A 24650-nucleotide genomic window follows, 5' to 3' on the forward strand; every position below is an offset into this window, starting at 1 on the left:
ATATTTTGTTCTGTTTTTTTCTTATTGAAAGAGTTAAACTAATGAGTCAAGCAGTACTCACAGATGTTGCATTTTTGATTCCATTCAGAATAACTAACTTCAAAAATATTTTAAAAACAAAAGTTTATCAAGTAATTTGTCTTTTTTACATGTTTTAGTAGATTTAGATGCTGGTAATTTGTAGCCTCTTTAGATCTTGTTCCTTTTCAGTATATAATTTAAATTTATCCCCTTAGAAAGTTCACATATTCATATATTATATATATATAATCTATCCCTATATATACATTTTCAATTCTTAAAAAGGAGATATTCTCCAAATCAATCATATGATTTCAGAATAAAATCTCATGATACTAGATATCTTATTAATTTCTTGAGTTCTTATATTTGTAGGGATAAATTTTATTAGCTCTTGTTTACAAGCTTTATTGTCAATAATTAAAAATTGCTAACAGCTCTGAGACCTGAGAAACTCTATCGCTATGCATTGATATTTGTATAAGGATTTCCAACTAATCTTTGAAGAAAGTGGAACCAAATTTAGTGAACTCTACCCCAAATTTTTATATTATTTAAGGAGTTGGGTTTGACTTACAAAATTGTTCTTTAGGGGCTCATGCAGTTCTAAATTTTGTTTGATATCTGGCAGCAAAATGTATCCTTGTGTTGATGTAGTCTTTTTTGTTTAACATCTTAACAACAAACTATTGTCTAGGTTGTTTAAAACTCTGCATACATAAAATATTTTTAATGCTGAGAATATGCCTTTTTGAACATGACTACTAATTATATGTCTAACAAATAATTTGAAAGAATTTCTCTGGCATTGGTTTCTTAATTTAGAATACCACTCTTGTCATCACACTGTAATACACCAAAATTTTGTTTTTATATTACAGAACAAAAATGTTGTGATCCTCATAACATAGCATAAATTTTCTTGGAGAAAAATGCAATACCTAATTGATTAAATATGCATTTTTAATGGGGGGTGCTCATATATGCAAATTTGTAGTCTGGTGACTTTTTGCATCTTGTAGACTACTGTACAGGCTTAAGCAAAACTTTCTTATAAGTACCGCGCGCTAACCGATTGCGCCACTGGAGCTCCTTAAGCAAAACTTTCTAATGTTTTGAGTGATGGCTGGGGCCATGATTAAATGATTTTTTAACATCTGTTGCCTTTCCTGAAGGAGCTAGCTGTCCTTAGGGGCTGAGTGTCCCATCTAGCATGACTTTACCAGTGAGTTAAAATGCATTTGTGTACTGTCTCTCAAAGGGAGGGATTGTGCAGGCTATGAGCTTGAGAAAATAAAAGGAGACATAAAAAAGGGGGCTCATTTAATTACTACCACTGCTTTCTAGTAAATCATATTCTATACACTAACATGTATGTACCATACCTTAAAGATTGCCACTCAGTGGTCCTATTGCAGTTCCTTCTTAAGCATTAAATTATATGTCACGAGTAGAGTGAAATTTGGAAACCTCTAATAAACAGTAATGCAAACTGATAATGTTAAATATAATGAGGAAATTCATATATTTTGGTCATTAATTGAACATCTGATACACAGTTATGGATTGACATATTGTTGAATATCATGTCCCAGAAATGATTTAACTAAGTTTAGAAAAGATGATTAGAAGAAATGAGATGGTGGTGAAGTCAATGATATATAAATGGGAATAATTCTAGAGAAAATTGACAAACCAAGTATAGGGATGGCTTTTTCACATACATATGGCAAGCCTATTAATAAACTAGGGCATTACCATTCTTAAGTAGGAAGTTTAGAAGTGCAGAACTCACTTACTTTATTAACTAATCCTAGAACCAAAATATTTATCCTTCAAACTTTATTTTGTACCTTGAACATCAAATTAAATGGGAAATACTCTGAACAGAAAACCCTGAAACCACAATTATAAAGATTTTTGCTCTGGCTATCTGATAACATGAAACATAGATATACCATGAACTTTGAATTCAGAATTCAGAGAGTTTTAAAAAAATGGCCATTTATTGTATTTAAGTTATTTAACCTATTTCAGATTCAGAATTCTCTTCTGCAAAATGGTATTAACAGCTCCTAATTAACAAGGTTTTAGAGGCTAAATTAGATAAACATTGCTAATATACTACTACTCAATAAGTAAATGCTCCTTCCCATTTTTATGTACATTAGCAAAACTGTCCTCATTTGCAAACGCTATTTGCATCTCTCTATTAGAAGTGGCAGGTTAGTGATGGGTCCTATTTTTAATGCTTTTCTCTCGAGAGAGAAAAAAGGAGAAAAAATTAAAATTCTTCCAGTCAACAGTAAACATAAATTACATGGTATCACTCAAGATCAATTTACAACATTACTAATAGTTATATTATCTGTCATCATGTGTTAAGAGCTCTGAAAGAGAAAACTAGGCTGGAAAATTAGCAGGGCTGAAGGTGAAGAATAAAGTGCACAGAGACCATAGGGACACTATTTATCTGGGGACCACATCTACTTTCACAGGCCTGGAAAATCTGTGGCTTGAAAATATCTGCATTTCTAAAAGAAGACTATTCACAGTCATAGTGAATAAAGGCAAGAGAGAAAAAAGAAAATGTGGATAAGTTTGATCTTACTCAAAGAAAACTGAAAAAAGGATCTTTTAAATTATTTATTTCCATCATTAAACCTATTTTTAGATTACTCCTATAAAGCCCATATATTAAGCATATATACATATTTACGCATCACTTCTGGGGAAACCATTAAACTTTTTTGACATGCTAAAATTTCATTTGAAGATTTGTGAAAAAGTCTCTCTTCTTTGTCATTACTGAATTATGCTACTTATTAGCTGAAATGTCTTTAGAATATAGAATCTGGGTCTTGACAATTTTTTATACTTTATGTTCAGTAATTTCAAGCCAGTAGAGGGCTCCCTGCTGCAATGTGATTCTATAAATGTAAAGTCCAGCAAGAATTGTTAGTAATGAACCAAAGTAGGATTTAATATTCGTTATGGGCTTAACTATTTGCTGTAACTCTGTGTTTAATTAAGTATAAAAAAGATGAATGAAGTAAAGCCAAACCCTACTTCTGACGCTTGAGATATAATTTGGTAATTTTTCCATCATGCAAAATTTAATCTTTTATTGCTATTCCAATTTGAAAATTAAATATTCATCAGTCCTACATCATGAGCCTACATAGACACCTGCAGTCTGATTCTTTTAATAGTTCCATACTTATTTTCTGTTCATTGTTTGATAATGTATTTATTAAATGAGGCTAACCAACTGATCAATCTCCTTAATCCAGTAGTCAATAAAATCAAAGCTCAATGAATGACAACATTTTTTTTTTCAGTTTAGTACTGGTTCCTTTTACTATTAAATTGTAACTCGAAATCTAAAAAATATTGGAGAAAGAAAATACTTTTTTTCCCCAACATTTTTTCAATCTTTTTTCTCTAAGCCTCATTTTGCATGAGTCTGTCAGTTCCCACCTAGTGAAATGCTTGGCAATTTTTGCATTCCCAATAATCAACATACACACAATGCCTTGTGCAGATTTACTTAGAGAATTTTATTAACAATATTTTGACAATTTTTAATAACATAGAATTACTTCATGCTCCTCAATCTTCCAAAAAAATTGAGCAAACATATTAGACATATGTATCACAAATTAGTCTGTTGAACAAACCAATTCTGTCATATTCATTCATTTCCATTTCAATGATGTTTTTCTGCATCATGACACTTGGCATTACATAGTTTGCAAAGGCAAATGCAGTCCTAGGCAGATAACTATTGTAGTATGTCTTTTTGACTACAAATCTGTATTAAGTATAATTTTACCAAACATCAAAAAAAAAAAAGAGCATCCAACAATAGAACAATACAAATTCAATATCCATTCCTCTTTACTGTTGGTAAATTTCCTCCCTTCTTCTTATATGCATTGTCATAGATAGTACCAGTAAATATAACATCAGTATATTTGAAATCATTTGCTTTTCAATGGTAGAGCAAAAGGAAAGTAATTGTTAATTGACTTTAATAGAAAATAATAAATGTAAAAAGCAAGGATAAGTAAGTACATTTACTTTTCATTAGAGAAATCATCCCTATAAGCATTGTATAAGATAATTGCATTTCCATATTCAGTGAAAGTATGTTGTGGCTATGGAAAATTGATTAAAACAAGAGTGCTGTGTACACTTAGGTTATTTCCCAGGACCAGTGGCAAGAAGTTTCATGCTTCTTACTCCCCAGAATGTTATGCAAATGGAATAAAAAATCTAAAGAAATAAAACATAAAAAGAAAAAAAATTGAATTAATACTTTTGTTCCACTGAGTTGCAAATATTTCCTAGGGGAAAATAAACATAAACATTTTAGACAGTTAAATTAGTTAAACTAAATCCAGAAATTGTTCACTCACAGCTTTTAACCAATTTAACTTAAAACATGTTATGTGAAGACAGGAGTGGGAGTAAAATGTTTTGTTTTTGTGTTTTTCTTCTCCCTTATGCTCAGAGATCTGGGCCATTTCAAGGGATGGGCCTATCTGAGTAAGATACTGAACGAAATGGAACTTTGTTCTGGCATTTGAGGATATTGCATGTTGTATATGTTGTATGAAAAGCTCTCATTGATTAAATAGTTAAGAAGCCTTTAGAAAAGGAGAAATTAAAACATTGTTCCTCTTGGAGGCAATATAATCTAGCCTATTATGAATTCCATCCAATATGAATTTGGTTTCAAGTATCATGGCTGATTTACCTTCTTTTTTAAAAAAATCTTATTAACATAAATCTAGCTGTAAAATTCTTTTTAAAGTTGAAGATATAACTAAATTATAATAGGTAACCTCAGACTGCATCAAGTTTGTTGCCTTGCTTTCAAGTAACATCAGACACTCACAATAAATCACCAAAAATTATCCATGCAATTCTCTTGGTTTCTAGTTATCTTAGCAAGAAGCAGTACACAATCCTCCTCAGAAAGAATTACAGTTGTAGGATTTTTTTCATTCCATGTAACCTGAAAACCATGACCCCATAATGCATATATCTGTGCATTGAGGGTAGTTTTTGTACCATCAGGCTTCACTAGACAAACTTTTCCTCTTGCCTCTCCCTACTTTCCAATAAGTAAGCTAAAATTACTTCATGATCTCCATTTTATGGGGGTGAATATTAGAGAGATGATGAAAGAGAGCAATACTCAAACAGCTAGCTGTTAGGATAGGTGTGTGAGAGTTTCTTCATGTGTAAAATTTTTGTGTGTGTGCAAAATACTTCTCCTAGCTATTACAATATGGCCAGTTGCCTCTGGCTAGGAAGATGATAATTATGCCTAGAAGATCCATGGGAGTGCACAAAGGAAGAACACTAATAATAAGACGGAGGCATGGAGCGTTCTGGGGTTAGAGACTGAGATGAAGCCAAAGCCATTAATTCACAGAAAATATCTTAAATTGCACAGTGCTTCCTATTAAGGCCTGAATAGGGGGAAAGAACATCACCACCACAACTAATAACAACAAAACCCTGCCAAACACTAATGTTTAGCTTTGTGAACTGCCCGGTTTCATCTGAACCTTATGGTTCTACCTTATGGATAAGGCAACCCTTATCCTTCACATCAGACAATTAGATGATTTTCTTCAAATCCCTGCATTCCTTTCAGATTAAAATACTCATAATATGAAAAAAATACTAAAAAAGAAAGCCAGCAGTTATATTGAAGCAGAAGTCAAGAATAATATTAACATTATGGAGTTGCCTTGGAAGTCAAGTACAATATATTTAAAGGCTGGTTTTCATTTTGTTACTCTTGACTGTAATTCAAGAGGAATGACCTCATGGGATTCCTTATGGTAGTGCCAGGTAAAATAATACCAAGATTAGGGTAGTATTTGTGAAAGCTCTTAGACCTGTGCAGTGAGTTGCTCTTGTCTCTGAAGATGGTTTACTGATGACAAGATAACCAAGAAGACAACCTTTCAAAGGGGACAGAGATGACAAATCTATAACATCAAATCTATAATCAGTTTGGATCCAGAATATTCTTTGAGCAACTAATAGGTACTTTGTATTGTACAAGTTACTGAGACCAAAAATATATTTGGCAATAAAAGCTTTTATTAATTTTGAATATGGTGTCTATGGTCACAGGACTATCTCCATGGGGGGAGGCTCAGGAGAACTATTTCAGTGAAACCTGAAAAACTGTAAAAGTTTGTATGTCATATTTTCCTTTTCACCACTTCCAAAAGAATGGATAGTCCCTTTCAGACTATCTGTATCTGGATTTAATATTCAACATTATTTGGATTCCCAGTAATAGTTAAAATTCTGACCTAAATACAGAATGAAAATAGCAATTTTAGCTTATGTCTTTGTTATTAGTCCTCCACTTTATCACCAAGTCTTTCCACCTTTGAAACTATAATTACAGTCCTTATTTCCTGCAGTCCTGATCCCAAATACACTCACAAAGACCTTCCCTTTTTTCAATTTCTCCATCTTCCTACCAAAAATTCAGGGTTAAATTTGCAGTTTTATTCAGTTGGTTTGTTTATCTGTTTCAGGCTCCTGTGCATTATCCCTCCCTAAAGACATAAAGCAGTTGAAGCTGATGTATCAGAATTGGATGACAGTAATGTGCAATGGTGACCCTTGCTTAGGCCAGTCACTGTCTTGGGCGTCTTTAATAGATTATGATACCTATCATGACAAACTTCAGTGAACTGGTATCAAGTTTGTTGATGAGGCAATGGAAAGTCAACTTTTAAGTAGTTTATTGAGGAATCATACAACTACCAAATATTAGAGCTGGGATCATGCTTTACATTTATAGTGTCTCACAGAAAATTTAACTGTGAGACACTATAAATGAAGTCCATTCCATAAATATGAACATTCATAGTGAATTTATTTCCTTTTTTTTATAGTAGTCACCTGTATTTGCTTGAGTATAATAGGGATTGAACTAGGGGTGTTCTATCGCTGAACTACATCCATAGCTCTTATTTTTTTTTTTTAATTTTGAGACAGGATCTCAATAAATTGCACACATACCCTTGAACTTGTGAGCCTCCTGCTTCAGTCTCCTGAGTAGCTGGGATTACAGGCCTGCACTACCACACCCAGGTGCTTAGATTTTTTTTTTTTTTTTTACATCAGTAACTTCTAGGTTTCTGAGACCTTTTCATAATATCTTGAGGATACAAATTAGAATTCTTATGTATTGAAACCCAGATTGGTATGAAATGATAGAAATAAAATATCCTTCTAAAAATATATATGACCCTGAAATGTTCACCCTGTGCTATTAGAAATATTCAAGCAAGGAATATTTACTGCTTTTATATTTTTATATATGCATAGATATGTAAATTTAAATATGTTACATATGTAATTTTGAGTTAGAAAATTATTTAACATGGGCCCAACCATTGGTTATTGTAGGCGCTCCACTTAAAAATGTCCCATGTCTAACCTTTCTCTTGCCTTCACATTAAGTTATTCATTTTAGGTTTCCATGTTTATATTAAATGTGTCACATTAGATAATATTTCATTAACACATATTTCCATCAAATATTTGTAAAATGAAGCCAGCAGAATCTCTACTTTGGTTAGTGGAAGAATAAATGGAAATTTTAGCATTTAAAAAAAATGTTTTTTTGCAATATTCTTCTCTAATCTACAGATATGTGGTCCAGATACATACAAACGCAATGCACACTTTTTACCCCTAGGACTGGGCAAGTCCCATGATTGTAGCAGCTGGATGCAAAATATGAAACAGAGGAAGTTCATTGTTAGAGTCAAACTCTCCTTGCACTAACACATCATTAGTGGCCCTTGTCTTCAGGCTATTTCCTTGGCTTCCCAGGGATTTCAACTCTGATGCTTGAACTCTGGCCTCCACAGATGCTCTCTCTGTTTCTACCACCTCTTTCCAAAAAGTTCATCAATTGGCAGGTGGCTAATCTGAGCAATAGTCCATATTAAAACCAGTGGGACCTGGTGTTATTCTGTAGCTCCTCCCAGTATGTCTGTCTTTCAGAGGCCTTATTCGATATGGTGCTTATGAGAGCAAATCAGGCATCCAATTGTGAAGGAGAGAGAAGAGAATCAGAGGAGGTATTTGTGTGCATGTGGCCTGCCCTCAAATTTTAAACCTTCAAATTACAAATAAAGCTAGTGGATTTATGTTGTGTCTATGTACATACGTGTGTTTGCTGGTTTGAGTAGACATTCTACTTATTAATAAATGACATAACAAGAAAAGAAAAAAATGTTACCCTGAGCAGTGGGAAGTTTCGATTATGTAGCAAAATCCCATAGCTTTTATGGAGGTGATAAAATAAAAAAGGCTTCTTATGTCATTTAATCTTTACAAAAACTTACAAGTCTAATGAAAACTTTAAAGTACTTGAATTATTCACAAGAGAAACAAAATATCTGAAAATAGTTAAATTTATTTTGATTCTCAAGCATGTATTGATTATCATAAATATTTAAACAGAAAATACTGAGATGTCTCATTTAAATGTATGCCTACTGGCAGCAGCAGTAAATTGTATATGCATCCTGAATTGGCAATAATAGGAATGAATATGTCAAATGAGTGAAATCATTTTGTTGATAGGTAGAGCTGCTTATTCTACTTGTCAAGGAAGGAACTTAAATCATTTTAAATATCAAATAGCATTCTTGGGAAGATTACAGGATTAATCACTTTATAAAAATCATTGTTTAATTAACTATAAATTTACAGCTAAATTTGAATTTTTATATTGAATTACTAATATTCCCCTGGAATGTATATTATCTCTAACAAATCATATATTGCCCATAAATACCAGAATATATTTTACCTAAAAATTATTTATTTGATACAATGAGGTCCATAACACTAGGTAACTGACTACTACTAAATAGGACTATAACAATCACTATAGCAAAATCTGTTTTAATGAAAACATATTAAACATGCATTATTTTTGATCAAATTTATTCAAAGTAAAATAAAACCCACTACTTTCAAAATATAATTTTTAACACAATGTTTTGGCCTTGGTAGAGGTGACCATTATCTGCTGTACAGTAAGAACTCAAAGAGAAATCAATCCTGAATTGCTACAAAATATCTCTATTTCTTATTATTTCAAAAGAGCAAATAAACACAAATATTACTGGAACATAAATTGAGGCCAAATGTACTGAAGGTCCTTTTGAAATTAAAACATCAGAAAGATATTAGGTAGTGACACATTTTCCCCCTAGGATTTTGCAACAACTTAGCAATAAATGTGAACTAAAAAGAAATTGAGAATTTTTTTCTTAATTTCAGTATAGTATATAGAAAACCAAAATAAGTCATATGAGGAAAGAGGCAAACAAAATTCTAAGAGAAATAATTTCCAGACACTATACACAATTTTTTTTTTGTGTGTGTATTTCTATGCCTTATTCAACAAAAATACAATCACAACTATTTTAAAAGTAAAATTGTAGGAGAACTTATTACTTAATTTTTAAAATAAACATTTTTAATGTTAAATTTTAAATACATATTAAAGTTCTTAGTTGAGAAAAAGCAATATAAAAAGAAAGTTCATGTGAATTTCCACATATATATATATATATATATATATATATATATATATATATATAAACAGTCATAAAATATCTACTGATCCTAATTTTTAAACAAGAGAATATACTAGATATACCATCATCAAGCTTTATAAGAACACAAAATAAACTTTAGAAGAGAGTTTTAAAATTCTTTAGATGACTTCTAAAAACTGAAAAATCCAATATTTAACTATTTTACTACTCAGTAGAGACAAAGGACACATCATTAGAGTTAAAAAGTATCCTCTTTATTTACACAACAAATGCAGTATCATTCATTTCAACCACTTCTTCAGTTCCCCAGAGCTGAGTCTCTCTTTTGGAGGATAGTTTGTTCACTTCTAAAAGTCTAAACTGCCCAAGAAGGTCCACCCTTTTCAACAATATTCCTAAAGACTATCTTGTCTGTGCAGAACACATTTGAGCTACCAGTGTAATACCTGAAAATCATAAACATTACTAGGAAGATTAGAGATCACATTGAGGTCTCTAAAGCCCACCTACAATCCAGAGAACATATTTGAAGACAGTTGGCATGAATTAGCTACCGTGCATGCAAACCCATCTGGTTAAAATTGTATAAACCATAATTAGCATAAAGTGAAAATACATGCTACTTTTCTCAAAAACATCTGTGGAGTTTTCATCTTTGAATTCAGAGTTTGAATAAAAGTATCTTTACTGATGTACAACTTCAAAAGTTTCCAGTATTGCCAACCCTTTTAGAGTATGGCAATGTGTTAATCTCAATTTTAACACTGTCTTTGATTAATCACTGGATTCTTACTTTTCCTTACAAACAATGATACATTTCAATTTTGATTTTTTCCCCAGGAAAATTTCTTTACATTTTGATATGTATAGTCTCCATATCCTGGTGTCCTCCTCAGTTTTTCCAGGTTAGATTTTAGGTTTTGTTGTTGTCATTGTTTTTAAGTTTGAAGTTTGTCAAAAGGACAAAGAAATGCCTATAGCTTTTAAGCTATAAAAAAGGTGTGAACCCATATCAACTACCACATAGAGAAAAATTAAGAGAGAAGCAAAGTCACTGAGACAGGATTTATGTTCACTGGGTGACCAGAACATGTCCCATGTTAAAACTTATGCTTGATTTTATGTTTCTTATTAGCTAAGTTTCTAATACCTTAGAAGAATAAGACCTTGTAGCACCTTTTCTTTAACTACAGGAGAGAAACAGTAAGGATACATAAAGAGAGTTTGAATAAAGTCAAATAAATAAAGGATCACGTATCATTTGTGAGGAGAGAAGTTATGGGGAATGCTGACAACTGTGCTGGGGAAATCAGGAAAGATAGCATATTTTCCAGAAACAATCATTTTTCTATAATAATCTTTCACTTGTACTCACCATAGAGCCTCATTTTTTCCCTTTTTATAGATTTGAGAATGAAATTTTAGAAAAACAAAAGGCAATTAAAAACCTTTAAGGATGGCCTGTTTAGTTTATTAAAAGTTGGGAACAAAATAATAATAGAATAAATAACAAGGCACTTAATTACTATTACCTAGTTTGAGTCTGTACTAAGACTTTATTAAAATTAGAGATGGGTGAACCATTCAGAATAAAACAATTCCATGCTCTAAAGCTAAACCCCGAACTTTTTCTTTTTTTTTAAAGTATAATTTAGTGAATTTAAAAATTTATTATTCAAATTTATTTTTACTTCCATATTCCTGCAAAAATGTTATGATTACAATTTTAAGTAAAATTTTATTTAATTTTTTTGAGTATGCTTACCATCACAAAATTGTTTTGTGTCCCACATGTTTTGAAAATAAAAATATTTGAATAAAATTAGCTACATTAATCATAATCCTTAAGGGTCCTAATAGAACTTTCTCTAATGGTGAGAAATACAGTGCATAGCTTAAAAATCAAAGTGATAGTCCTTTCTCCACCCTTTTATTTCTGACTACATAAATTTAAAACATTTATCTTCTAAAATTGGAACTGTTTCGACAAAAATTATCAATGATATCATTCAGTCGTAATTTGCCAAAATGCCATTTATGTGCTAAATGAGTGGCAACCAGCCCTTTCCCCCAATAATCCTATCACAACAGCACGTCGATCTTTCAGTGTATTCAAAGCAAATGCTTCTAGCATCTCTGACATAAAAAAAAGAGCCTAAGTTTTCTCACATAGATAACAATTTTTAAAACTTGATGTGCAAAAACAGAATGTAGAAGAATGTGTGTTTACACATGCACAATACCATTCAGTACTGCTTATCCAGGATATTTACTGTGTCATCAAAAATATTTTTTTTGTATTTGTCTTCTATCTAGGAAACAAAAAGAACATCTCTTAAAACAAATTCATTTTTAGAAGAAAAAATGTCACGTTTATAGAAAAAAATAGTGATGTCTAGTTTTAAAAATAGGATAGTCTATCTTGGAAAGATGTGTTTTGAAAAGGCCCTTTCCTAGTGTTTTTGCTTGTGTCAAAGGGATGATTAGAGTATATGGGAACCTCCCAGAGTAGGCTAATAGAAAGCCAACAGCCCACATATGGCTTGCAGGTTGGGGGAATTCTCTGTGTTCTGCCAGAGATGGGACTGCCCAAATGGTTTCTCGCGTAAGTCCCAAGTCATAAACTGCATCCTACTAGGCCAGCCATGCCAGAACTGGACCCAAGGGTATACACAGTCTTGGCTGATGGGAAACAATGACTGCTTCCTAAGGAAGCCACAGCTGCTTTTCTGAGAGACACCCCAGATGCCTGAATTTTCCCTTACTTTCCATTTTTGACTACCTGTTCTGGCAACAGTTCCAACAAAGGGAGAGGCAGGCAGCAGGCACCCAGCTGTTTTCAATAAGGCTTGGCAACTTAGGTACTGATTACATAAACACTACAGACATTCAGAGAGCATATTTTCTAGCTTTTAAGCTATAAAAAAGGTGTGAACCCATACCAACACCCCACGTTTTGTCTGTTCCAAATAAGATGATGAAGAAGATGATGATGATGATAAGAGCTTTAATTATGAAACAAAGATTAGTAGAGGAAACATGATATTGCAAACTGTTGGGAAGAAGTTCAAATTATACAAAGTTTTGAAAAGATATGAAATCTCCATGTTTGAAGGGCAAGGAGAAACATAAAAACCACTATTATATATTCTTCCATTCTTCTATTATCTACCTATTATAATAATCTTCCACATTAATATTGAATTCCCTATATCTGAAACAGTTCAACATAATTGTTGTATTTACACAGATCTTCATCCAGGAGGATCCTGAGCAACCTAATGAATACAATATATAGGCATTTCTTTAGTGGCAGTGTCTCTTGAAATATTCTTTGACATATGTAGAAAGAAATACATTAAGCAATGCTGAATTAATTCTGAGAAATACCAACCAACATAATAGAATGATAAATTTTTAAAGTAGGCAATCAACAGCAAAACTCCAAAAGAAGAGATGAAATTTGAAGGACATAATGAAGGAAGGAAAATAAAATATTACTCAGCCTTAAAGAAGAATGAAATTATGGCATTTGCAGGTAAATGGATGCAGGTAGAGAATATTATGCTAAGCAAAATAAGCCAGTCCCTCCAAACCAAAGCCCAATGTTTTCTCTGATATGTGGATACCAATCTATAATGGGGGAGGGGTGGGGCTCGGGAAATATGGAGGAATTTTGGATTGGGTAGAAAGGAGTGCATGGAGGGGAGTGGGTATGGGGGTAGGAAGAATGGTGGAATGAATGGATATCATTACTCTATATATACATGTATGATTGCATGAATGGTGTGCCTCTATATCCTGTACAGCCAGAGAAATGAGAAGTTGTGCTCCATTTGTGTACAGTGAGTTGAAATGCATTCTGCTGTCATGTGTAACTAATTAGAACATTAAAAAAAAAAAAAAGCCTTTTAAGGGCGGGGGCTGTGGCTTATAGGTACAGAGCTTGCCTAGAGTGTGCGAAGCCCTGGGTTCGATCCTCAGCACCACATAAAAATAAATAAGTAAAATAAAGGTTTTGTGTCCAACTACAACTAAAAATAAATAAATAAATATATATATATATATATATATATATATATATATATATATATATATATATATATATATATATTATATTTTAAAAAGCCTTTTAATAAAACATTTGCACACATATGAAGTATGTGTAGAGGCTGAAAAGGAAAAACAGGGATAGATACCCAAGTCATCAATTCCTAGGTATCAACATCTCTAATTAAAAAAAAAAAAACTATACATAAATAGTAGAAAGATCAATAGAATAGAGGGAAGGGGACAGAGGCTGGAAGAATGGGGAAGGGAAAGGAAAATGCTGGGGACTGAATTCTAACAAATTATATTCCATGCTTTCATAATTATGTCAAAATGAATCCTTTTGTTATATATAACTAAAAGAATCAATAAAAATAATTTAAAATAAATGATCTTCAATCTCCATGGACACAAGCTGGTCTCCTGGCATTCTTCTGCCTGAAATTTTACAAAGTTAGGGCAAACTAGACTCATCTTTGAAAAATGACCTAGTGGTTATTGCCAGAAAGATGAGAGGTAACATTTCAGCAGGGACAGTAATCCTCACACTTTGCAGAGAGGAACATACTGAAGAAAAACAAGTCATGGAAAATTGTAATGGTTATTGGTAAATGATGGTGAGTTTTAGGGACAACAGAAATTTTGGAGGTAAATATTTTGCTTGTTTGTCTTTATAGTTGAAGAAACACAGTTTGTACATTAAAATACTGTCTTGGTTGCTTTACAAAATAAAAACTTCAAAATGTTTACCTTTTATCTAGTCCATAATTTGTGGATGCTTATTTCATTGATGAAAGAAAGGAGGGAAGGAGTGAGAGAGAGGGAATGAATTACTAGAGTTCTTAAAAATAATGATGTTAAAAATAAGCAGGAAAGTTTTAATATAAAATGTTGAATAAAGGACAAATTATACTTTAGTACTGTATGAGTGTTCAGAAAGTGACTTTGTAGCTTCAGATTTGTTTATCATTTTGTCAAATTATCTTTTATGGATTCTGGGGAAATGTGTTAATAATTGTGGTGAATAAGTAGGGAGCAAGTGGAACCTCCTTGGTCAGCTTCTGAAGTTAGCATGTGCAACAAAATTGCCCAGATTTCAATTACCCTAGAAAATCCTTAAATATCCCCCATAGCACAATAAACATGGTTTGGATACACAATCTTATGGTAATTCTTTTACATACTCAAGTTTGAGAACCACTATGCTAGACTGAAGACATTGAGCAAAGTAAAATCTATACATAGATGTGTGTCAGCTGAACATAATCCTGACTGTAAGTAAGTTGTAAAATTCTCATCAGAGAACAGAGAAATGGATAATAAACTCTAGCAAGCTTCTGTTTATGTGGAGGGTTTACTCAATTATGTTTGAAATTGTTTCTGTTACTCTAGTACATGTTAAATGTATGTAATTGTTTTGTGAGGATCAAATAAGATAGTGGAATACATCTTGATGTTAGTGGTAAATTCCAATTTCTGAGAGTAGCTTAATTGTGCAAATTATGTTACTGTACTTTATCTTCATATCCAGGAGAATATTCAGTTTGGCTTCTTTGATGTAAAAAATTCTGTTTTAAAATGATGTTTTAACTGCCTGTATTTTTGTCTATTGCTACTTCTGCATCTTTGACAGCAATGATCCTATAAGAGCCTAGGCAGGCAGAAGTTTAATTTCAAACATTTAAATGAATAAATTCAATATAAATTCTGTCACACCAAATGTAACATATCAAGAATTTGTTATAAGCAGAGTTAGCCAATTTTAGATCCTTTGCAATAATCCAGTCTACCAGAGTGTATTTACTTCAGGGATTCCCCTTTTTATAAAGCAAGAGTCAGAGAGAAACTTCCAGAATCCTAGCACAAAGAAATTGCTGTGATCCTTAACAATTTCACCAGAATAAATATTGATTAAATTGCATTATAATGGGTTAAATTTCTCCATACTCTAATCAAAAGAAAGAACACATTCAGAAATAGTCTTTGTAATTTGTTTTTTTTTTTTTTTTTTTTTTTTTTTTTTTTTTTTTTTTTTTTTTTTGTGGTGAAGTGAGTTACAAGCTCCCATAAGACCTAAAGACTCAACACTGCTTGGGTATAGACCAGAATTCTCCCACATGGGTTTGGTGGCTGGGTCAGTCAGAATGATATTAGTATGTTTAATTTTCAAAACACATACAGTTGGAACAGATGTGTTTTATAAGGACTGCAAAATGAAGTTCATGAATAAGGAGGCCTGGGTAATGTTTTAGTAAAATATGGTTAGAGATCACTCTATGAAACTAATTCCTGCTGATAATCATAACTTGCCTCTGTGAAAACTAGTTTATAATATTTGTGTATAGCACTATTGAGAATATCAAAGCTACCAAGATTTGAAACACTACAGCAGGAGCTCCAGAACTTTATGTAAATTAACCCCGCAACATGGAACACATTAACTTGAGGGTTTTTGGAATTTGGAAGTCTGAATGCCTAGGATGTGGGTTTAATTGAAATGCAGTATTATGACAATCAGTTTTCCTCTTGAGACAGAAGTTTTTAAGGTGCATGCAAATGTATAATTGAGCATTGACATCTTACATCATGGCGATACATTTTAAACAAGCCATACCTGCTTTATAATATTTACTTCATGAAATACCCCTGGATATTCAAAGATTCCTCCTTTAGAGTCTAGCCGTCTGAATAAATGAACAGTGTGCAGAGGTGAGCCAGTCAATTCTCAGATGAGGCCAGGCCTCAAAGGCTCACACAAACACAAAGTCCTTCTTCTGGAAAAAACGTTTCTGGGTTTTCAACATAAATCAAGGTCAACACATAATACAATCATATTCTAGTGCATTGAAAAGCTGGAAAGCAGTCTAACTGGGACTGTGATGCTTCCAGAAAACTCGTAGGGCAAACAGCAATCAGAAAGAGAATTCAGGAATTTGTGTTCAAACCCCATGCCTGTGAAGGGGTTGCCTGCTCTCCTGGGGAAATTTTAAGTGGGTGTTAGAAAGGGACACTTACTCCATACTTACTCCATGGCTAAGATTTTACACACTTTCTTTTTCTTACTTAAAAAAAAAAGGGGGGGGGGCTGGTGATTTGGCTCAAGCGGTAATGCACTCGCCTGGCATGTGCAAGGTGCTGGGTTCGATCCTCAGCACCACATAAAAATAAAATAAAGATGTTGTGTCCACCAAAAACTAAAAAAATAAATATTAAAAAATTATCTCTCTCAAAAAAGAAAAAAAAAAACTAAACTAAACAAACCCCAATAACAACTGTGGACACAGTGGGAGGTAATACTAAATTCCAAGAGCCTTGATTTTCACACTGAAAATTAACTAATACTTTTGTGGTACAAAACGAGCCAAATCTTTTGGTTATAATCCTATGTGCATCACTTACAAAGAGTGGTAATAATAAGATTGAAAACAATGACCAAAAATTTTTAAGGGTTACAAAAATTCTATGTAATAATAAAAAACTATGCTTGGTAAAATTGCATACTGGATTCAACTATAAGGCAGATAAACTAAACATTTTTATTGTTCGATTTAAAAATATAAAGCATCAAATTAACAGTTGCTTATTGCATTGCAGAATTAAAAGCTCTATGATCAATAAACAAGTATCTATTGAGTAAGCACTATATTCTTAGAATCTACTAGAATGAAAGTGACAGAGAAATTTTATATCCATATTCCAAAATACTCTTGACAGTGTTGAGAAAATGCAAGATATAGATACATCGCATATTAAGAAAAGGACTAGGAATTCCTATAAAGTGACATATTACATAGTCATTTTTTTTCTATTACAAGTACATTGAAATGCTAGATAAAAACAACCTTTGAAGACCTAATGTATACCTTATCTCAAAAAAATAAAAAAATAAATTCTGGATTCTAGGCTGAAAGAACAAGAGATGAAAGGAACAGAAAACTGAAGCTTTGATGCTCTGCTCAGGCCATGAAATGTAGCCGTGATTATTGAGAAGTTGTGGTAACTGGAAATAATCCTAAGAATGATCCTACAAATAGTCCATGAAAAGGTACTATAAAAACAACCACTGGCCCAGAGAAGTAGTGAAGAAGTTTTTAGTTGACTCCATGCTGCTGATGGGGGAATTTTGTGGAAACCGAAAAGCTGAAATTTTCTACAATGGGAGTGAAAATTAACATAAATTTCCGTCTCTCACATGAAATTGCTGAGGACCAGAAGAAAGAAATAAGTGTTAAGTAACAGAGAGATCTTTCATAAACCAAGGCATATAAGAAGCCCAGGGATATAACAATCCCAGCTGAGTATGAGCTAATATAACATGCCTGAGTGCATGTGAGCACGCACTAAGACATCATAAGGGAGGATTTAACCTATGGGAAAATGGAGAATTTAAGCCACAAATATAAGAAGTGATGAGAAAGTTGGAAATAGAAATTAAGAATTTTTAAAAGTTTTAAAGAGATCCAAAAATAATAGAAAGAGGGAAAAACAACAAAAAAGTGATGAAATAAAAAGTAATAGGTACATTTAAACAAAAACCAAAATACCTCAAAATGTAGTTGTTAAAATGAAAGTCAAAAAACAATAAAAAATAAAGTTATTAATTTAGAAGATTAAAAAAATCACCAAGAGTTAAAGAAGATATGAAAATGAGTTGGAAATATGGAATTTAAATAAGAAATTTAGGATGTGTTAAAGCTCAAGAGAGGAAATAGAATGTTGAAGAGGTAACATTAGAAGTGATAATGGATAGTAATATTTCAGAACTGGAGAAAAAAAGGAGACAAGTATCCCCTTAAGCATTAAAATGAATTCCAAGAAGCTTAAAAAGAAAGAAAAAGTTCAGATATATTTTAGTGAAACTACAAGATGCAGGAAAAGAGGATAAATCTAAATGGAAACCAGACAGGCATATTATATTACCAGGAAAAATATAAATATTGCTATGTAGGACTTTAAGTAAGAAGGAAATACTTTGAAATCTCCACACATCTCTTTAAATTTCATGTGTCAACCTGAAACTCCACAGCAGACAGCCTGAGAAAGATTAAGGGCATACAGGGAACATTTTCAGATGAACAGAATCAATTCGCTAATCACAAACCATTGCTGATTAATTGCAGAAGGATTTATACTTCAGAAAGAATGAAGTTAAACAGGAAATAAAGATGAGAGATAGAAAATAGAAAAGAAAAAGAGGAAATCACAATGCAATGGGCGAGGGGAGATTTTGATAAAGCAAGTGAATCCTGACTCATTTATAATAAATTGAGCAATAAAATTCAATAGTAACTAGTAGAATTAACACTAGGTGGAATTAAATACTACAATATTGAAGAAAAATGAATTAGACTTAAAGCATTACTAAATACACTGAACATTAAAAATGTAAGATTAATCACTAACAGAATTGAAATTATGACTTCCAAATTAGTAAAACACAAGTTTATAAACACACACACACACACACACACACACACTCACACACACAAAGCACAGTGAATGTACTATATTGTATGATGCAAGGAGGGAGAGAAATAAAAGTACAGAAAATGTATCACAGGTTAAAATTGAAAAACAAATTAATAGACATGATATCAAATATATTAGGGATTGAAACATATGCAAATGAATTTTACTTGCCAAATAAAGGAGATTCTCAGAATCTCAGATTGAATAAAATTTTTCTAATCATATGTTTATCATGTGTATATGTATGTATAAACACAGATATATAAAATACATGCATACATATATACATATATACATATGTATATACATATGTGTATACATATGTATATATGTATACACCTCATAAAACAGATACCTGTATATACACTTACAATGATGTAGAAATGCTTAAAGAAAAATGACAAACTATGTTAAGACAATTGAGTAAAAGGATATTAATAGAATATTCAAAAAGTTAGATTTAAAGCAAAATATTTTAATTATAGAACATCATCACTTAATATTACAATGTTGAAAAAGAACAATTATATATAATTCCATCCTGTATCTGAATATGCCAAACAATATTAAATCAATGCACACAAGATAAAAATGAAAGAATTATAAAAATGAATCAAGTTCCTAAATAACTGGAAATTTTAGCATATATTTCTCAGAAATGTATATTTTTAGCAGCAAGAATTCTAATAAGAAAATAGATTTAGGCATGATTAAACACACATCCATATATACTCGTGTATGCATCTATTACATATATTTAAAATTCATACTAAATAATAAGAGAATATTATTTTCAAGCACATGTGAATTATATTTTAAAGTCCATGTAGTAAGAAATAAAAGTTGTTACTTTTAAACCAAAAAGAAATATACAAACAAATCAATTTTATGCACATATGAAGTTGTTGAGATGAACCCAACAACTATGTATAACTATAAACCTCTAATAAAAAAAAACAATGTATACATAAAATTTTTAAAAAGAAATATACAGATCACAGTTTCTGATAAAATGAATACTAATATAAAAATATTACAAAATTAGTAAAAAACAAATACCACTATCAACATACTGTTATTTTATTGTTCTGTATGATGTACAAGAGGGTATTATAAATAACTAAATGACAAATTAAATATCAAATATCAAACTTATAGGATGCATTTGAAATACATAAAGGAATTATTATACTTAAACCAATAATAAAATATATATATAAAGTATGATATACACAACCAATTAAATATTGCAGGTTAAAAACTAAAATTTCATTTTTCCAGAGTGGATAAATTTTAATAATAAAGTTGAATGGAAAATATAACTACAGTGTCATTTGTGCAATTGTTTTCTTTGCTGTCAGTGTGGGGGTCCTCAGATCCAATGTCACTCTCAGGCACACAGAAGTATTACCTGTGTCTAGAAGATTTCCTGAATAATTCAGAGCCCCACATAGGCTAGGCAAGTGCTTTACCACTGAGTCACATCCCCAGTCCCTGTATAATTTTTTTAAAAGTAGAATACACTGCTATATATTAAGGTTATATAATGAATGGAACCACATTATCATGCAGATGAATGGGAAACATTAATATCACATTGACTATTATATGCATTATAAAAATTTTTGTTATACTATTTTGGAAGACATATGTTTCAGTTCTTCTAAAGGTTAGTCTTTCTATGACTCTTAATAGTTTGCAGAGTGACTACACTACAAAGAAAAGAAGATGAGATTGAGGGCAGAGAGCTCCAAGTGTTCAGATAAAATGTGTATTTTCTTTAAATAATCTGAACAAAAAAAGTAGCTGCTTAAATTTGTTTAATGTCAAATTATAGATATTTTGTTTTATTTTTCTATTTTTTAAGCAAAGTATAGTTTAAAAGACTTTAATTTCTAATTAATATAAAGGGGCCCAACAAGACTCATAAAAGTTCAGGAAATCTTCTAGGGACAGGTAATACATCGGTGTGCCTGCGAGTGAGATTGGATCTGAGGTGGATAAAGGAGGACTATCCTGGGGGGGAGGCCCAGTGCGTAGAGTGCACTATCAGCCATGTCAGGAAGGGCTTGACTTGACTCTCCATGGACATATTTGGGAGTAAAAGGAAAAAAGATAAAGGAGACATTCCATAGGACAATTCCATGCCAGACTAAATATCTCATTTGATATTTTAGGTAGAATGATTCTAATAAAAGCTAAAAATAGGTGTGATGAATTGAGATCAAGTTAGGAAAAGTTGGTAGAATCATGTTTGGTGATTGATTGCCAAAGCAATGTAGCTTTGTTTAATTTATTTATCAAATTTTTATTGAGTACTTCTACACACACATTATCCACACAATAGTAGTCATCAACATAAAGATGGTAAAAAATATATTCATTCAACAGATAATTACTTATAAAGTAATATTTACCAATCAGGCCAATTTGACTATTAAGGGGTTTGAATTAGAAGCAACAATACAGATTGCTGGGCTGGGGTTTTGGCTCAGTGGTAGAGGGCTCACCTCGTAAGTGCAAGACCCTGGGTTCGATCCTTGGCACCACATAAAAATAAATGAATAAAATAAAGGTATTGTGTTCAACTACAACTAAAAAAAATAAATACTTTTTAAAAATACAGATTGCTGTGCAATCACAATGTGCATGTATAGCAGGGACACATAGGACCGCCTGGAAGACTAAAGTGTCTTGGAAGAATTAAGTATACAGAGCATGACAGTTGCTCATTTAAGAATTTATTGATGAATGAATGCATAATCACATGAACTAATACTTAAAACTAGACCGGAGGAGTGATGGGGAATTTGCTAGTTGAAAAGTAGGAAAGATTGCAGGGCAGAGACAACAATCCAGAGAGGGGAAAAGAGAAGAGACAACTTAGGAGAGGAATGAAGAAATACTTGGAGAGGTCTGACCCCAGTAAGTTGCAAAAAGGGAAGGGAGAGATGTATAAGACAGGGTAGGGAATTGAGGGGCTCTCACCATGGTGTCATGTGATTGGATTTGTCCTTAAACACCTAACTGGTATGGAGAACAAGAGGCTGGCAAACTGTAGGAGGGGAACATTAGGACCCTTCTCAGGAAGATGATGATGACAGTGGCCGGAATTAGAGTGGTATTGGCCTTGGGGTTGGAGAGTGAGGTGGATTTAAAGCATTTAGGGGATTATACAATGAGAATGAATGAATGATTTCTGCAAGGACTGTATTCATACAATTTTTATCTTCCTTTGGTAATTCCCTGACATCTTTACAGACAAACTAGACAGTGTGTTCCGTGTTTCCTGAACACAACCAGCATTTTTATTGGATAGCTCCCTTCACACTCACTTCCTTTAATTCCGTCTTCCTCCAATTCCATTTCTTTTCTTCTGATGGGCCTCAGTGATTCCTTCTTTATGAAATCTTCCACGATCTCTACAAAGTCTCTTCTTCCTCTAAATCTCCAGAATTTCTTTTACCTCATTTTATTTTAAACTATTTACAACAAACTGCCTGCTATCATGGCAATGGTGCATCTTATATGCCTGCTCAACTGTTAAGGAAAGGGAAAACATCAGACACAAGTTGTCTTCCTCTACCACGTTTGACATGTTGTCTTAAGCATTATCAAAAATTTAGCACTAATAACGTACGTTATTAATTCAGACATACTCCGTTAAATTTGGATTTACAAGTTATTTCAATAGAAAATTAGCCTTATTTTAAAGTTATTGCAATTCAGCACTGATTGTAAAACTAAGTCTAGAGCTAACAATTGGTTGATATCACTATATGCCATTATTACTATAGTTATCATATATAGATTTTAATCTGTCCTCTGAATTCATGTAATTTTTAAATAGTTCAAAGACACATAGGCTGATAATGATGATATTCTCTGTGATGATACTCAAAATCATATAAGGTATTAAAACTAAAATATTAAATTGTTAAAAAAGTTGGAAAAATAAAATTAAGCCATTGGAATGCTTAATAGGATGGTATAGTTTTATACCCCCAAGATCAGGAGAAAGAGGAAAAAAGCATAAACATTTTTTTTTTCCTGAATCAGTATGTTTCCTTGGTACTGTGCCAATAGTAAACATAGAAGAATCATTTGGCCCCTATTTGGCTTCTGGATATTGAGGACATGTGTGTTGGATCAGAGTTGCAGGGTGATTTCCATGAATATATTCCAACCCCTCTGGAAGAAAACTCCATCTGTCAGTTCCTTGAGCCAGAGCTGAGCTCTTGAACATCATCTATCAAAACTCTGGAATCTGGATGATAATGCTGACGGCTGCAGAGGTGATTTTCATGAATAGCAACTCTACCTACATCATAATTTCAGAAAGGGAGGGGGAAATGATGATTTTTAAAAATCCCTTCTTGTTTTTCCTTTGAATTCTTTATTTCCCTTGCTGAGACAAAGGGCAATAGTGGCAACTGTACATAATCCCCGCTTCCCCTCAAAAATCCAAGTACAGAGTCTTGATTTCATAGCAGTCAACTTGTATTTTTTTTTTCCTTGCTGAAGAGCAGGGTATGTTGCCTTGCCTTTGTTTGCATTCACACTAGAAGTAAGCTGTAGAATCATTTATAAAAAGACAATGAGCATATGGAAGCTCTTTTTTTTGGTAAAATTATTGTTCAACCGAATGTTAAACATGCCATCCATGAAATTAAACTTAAGCATTTGCTTCATTGAAAGAATATCCACTTGCCCTCCCTCTAGAGAGAAACTCAACAAAAAAGTTTTGCCTCTTTTGTTTTAGCTATGAACTAGCAGTTGATTACTAGATATATGGATGCAGTTGTGGCAATTTCATAGAAATATTTGTCAATATGAAGGTCAAGGTTTTTAGTACTATATAGCATTATCTTTTTCACTTTAAAACAATATCAGACTTTACAATGAAGTGAAACATAGCTTACATAATTATCATGTAGTTAGTCAGGTGGAGAGCACAACTTCTAACTAATCCTGAAATTTCCTTTCAAAATATTTTAATCTAAAATACTATTGATGAAAGAGAAAACAAGATGCAAACTTCCAATTTTTCCATTGTACTATTTATTAATCCCTCTATTAAAGCATTTTGGAAAGAATGTTTTCAAAACATATTAGGTCCACATATATTAACAATCTGATAACAAAAATTTTAGAGTCTAGATAAATAGAATCCTGAGGTTACTCAAGATTTGGTGGTTAGTTTAATTAAGTAGTGTACAGATACCTGTAATGTAGCCTTAACTTTGGGTTTGAGAAATCAGAATAAACTCAGACACAGCCTGACTAACAGAAAACTTAAATAATAGGTTCCATATATTTTGAAAATAAAATGGAGAAAAAGACAATAAGAGTATGAGGTAATTGGGGTTTAATGGTCTCTAAGAGTCCACCAAATATTCTCTTCAAGCAAAAGATTTTTTTCAATAATAGTCCTGTGTTCAACTTACTTTATGTCTAGTTATGAGCAAGAGTTAGTAGATA

General features: G+C 32.2%; 1 protein-coding gene across 4 annotated transcripts in view; it reads right to left on the reverse strand.

Annotated features, from left to right (window-relative positions):
* Window positions 1-3557: 3557 nt before the first annotated feature.
* The window catches only part of Agmo (alkylglycerol monooxygenase), a 337598-nt gene continuing 316505 nt past the window's right edge, over window positions 3558-24650 (reverse strand). For all 4 annotated transcript variants that reach the window (XM_046463535.2, XM_046463530.2, XM_046463531.2 and 1 more), the window contains one exon: window positions 3558-4299. Coding sequence is in view for 1 of the 4 variants with exons in the window: in XM_046463532.2 (XP_046319488.1) it covers window positions 4225-4299 (75 nt within the window). In the remaining 3 variants the exon portion in view is untranslated. The remainder of the gene's footprint in view (window positions 4300-24650) is intronic.

This window comes from Marmota monax, unplaced genomic scaffold, assembly GCF_021218885.2.
Source record: "Marmota monax isolate L192 unplaced genomic scaffold, Marmota_monax_Labrador192_F-V1.1 WCK01_AAM20220418_F8-fsc00057, whole genome shotgun sequence".
Lineage (NCBI taxonomy): Eukaryota > Metazoa > Chordata > Mammalia > Rodentia > Sciuridae > Marmota > Marmota monax.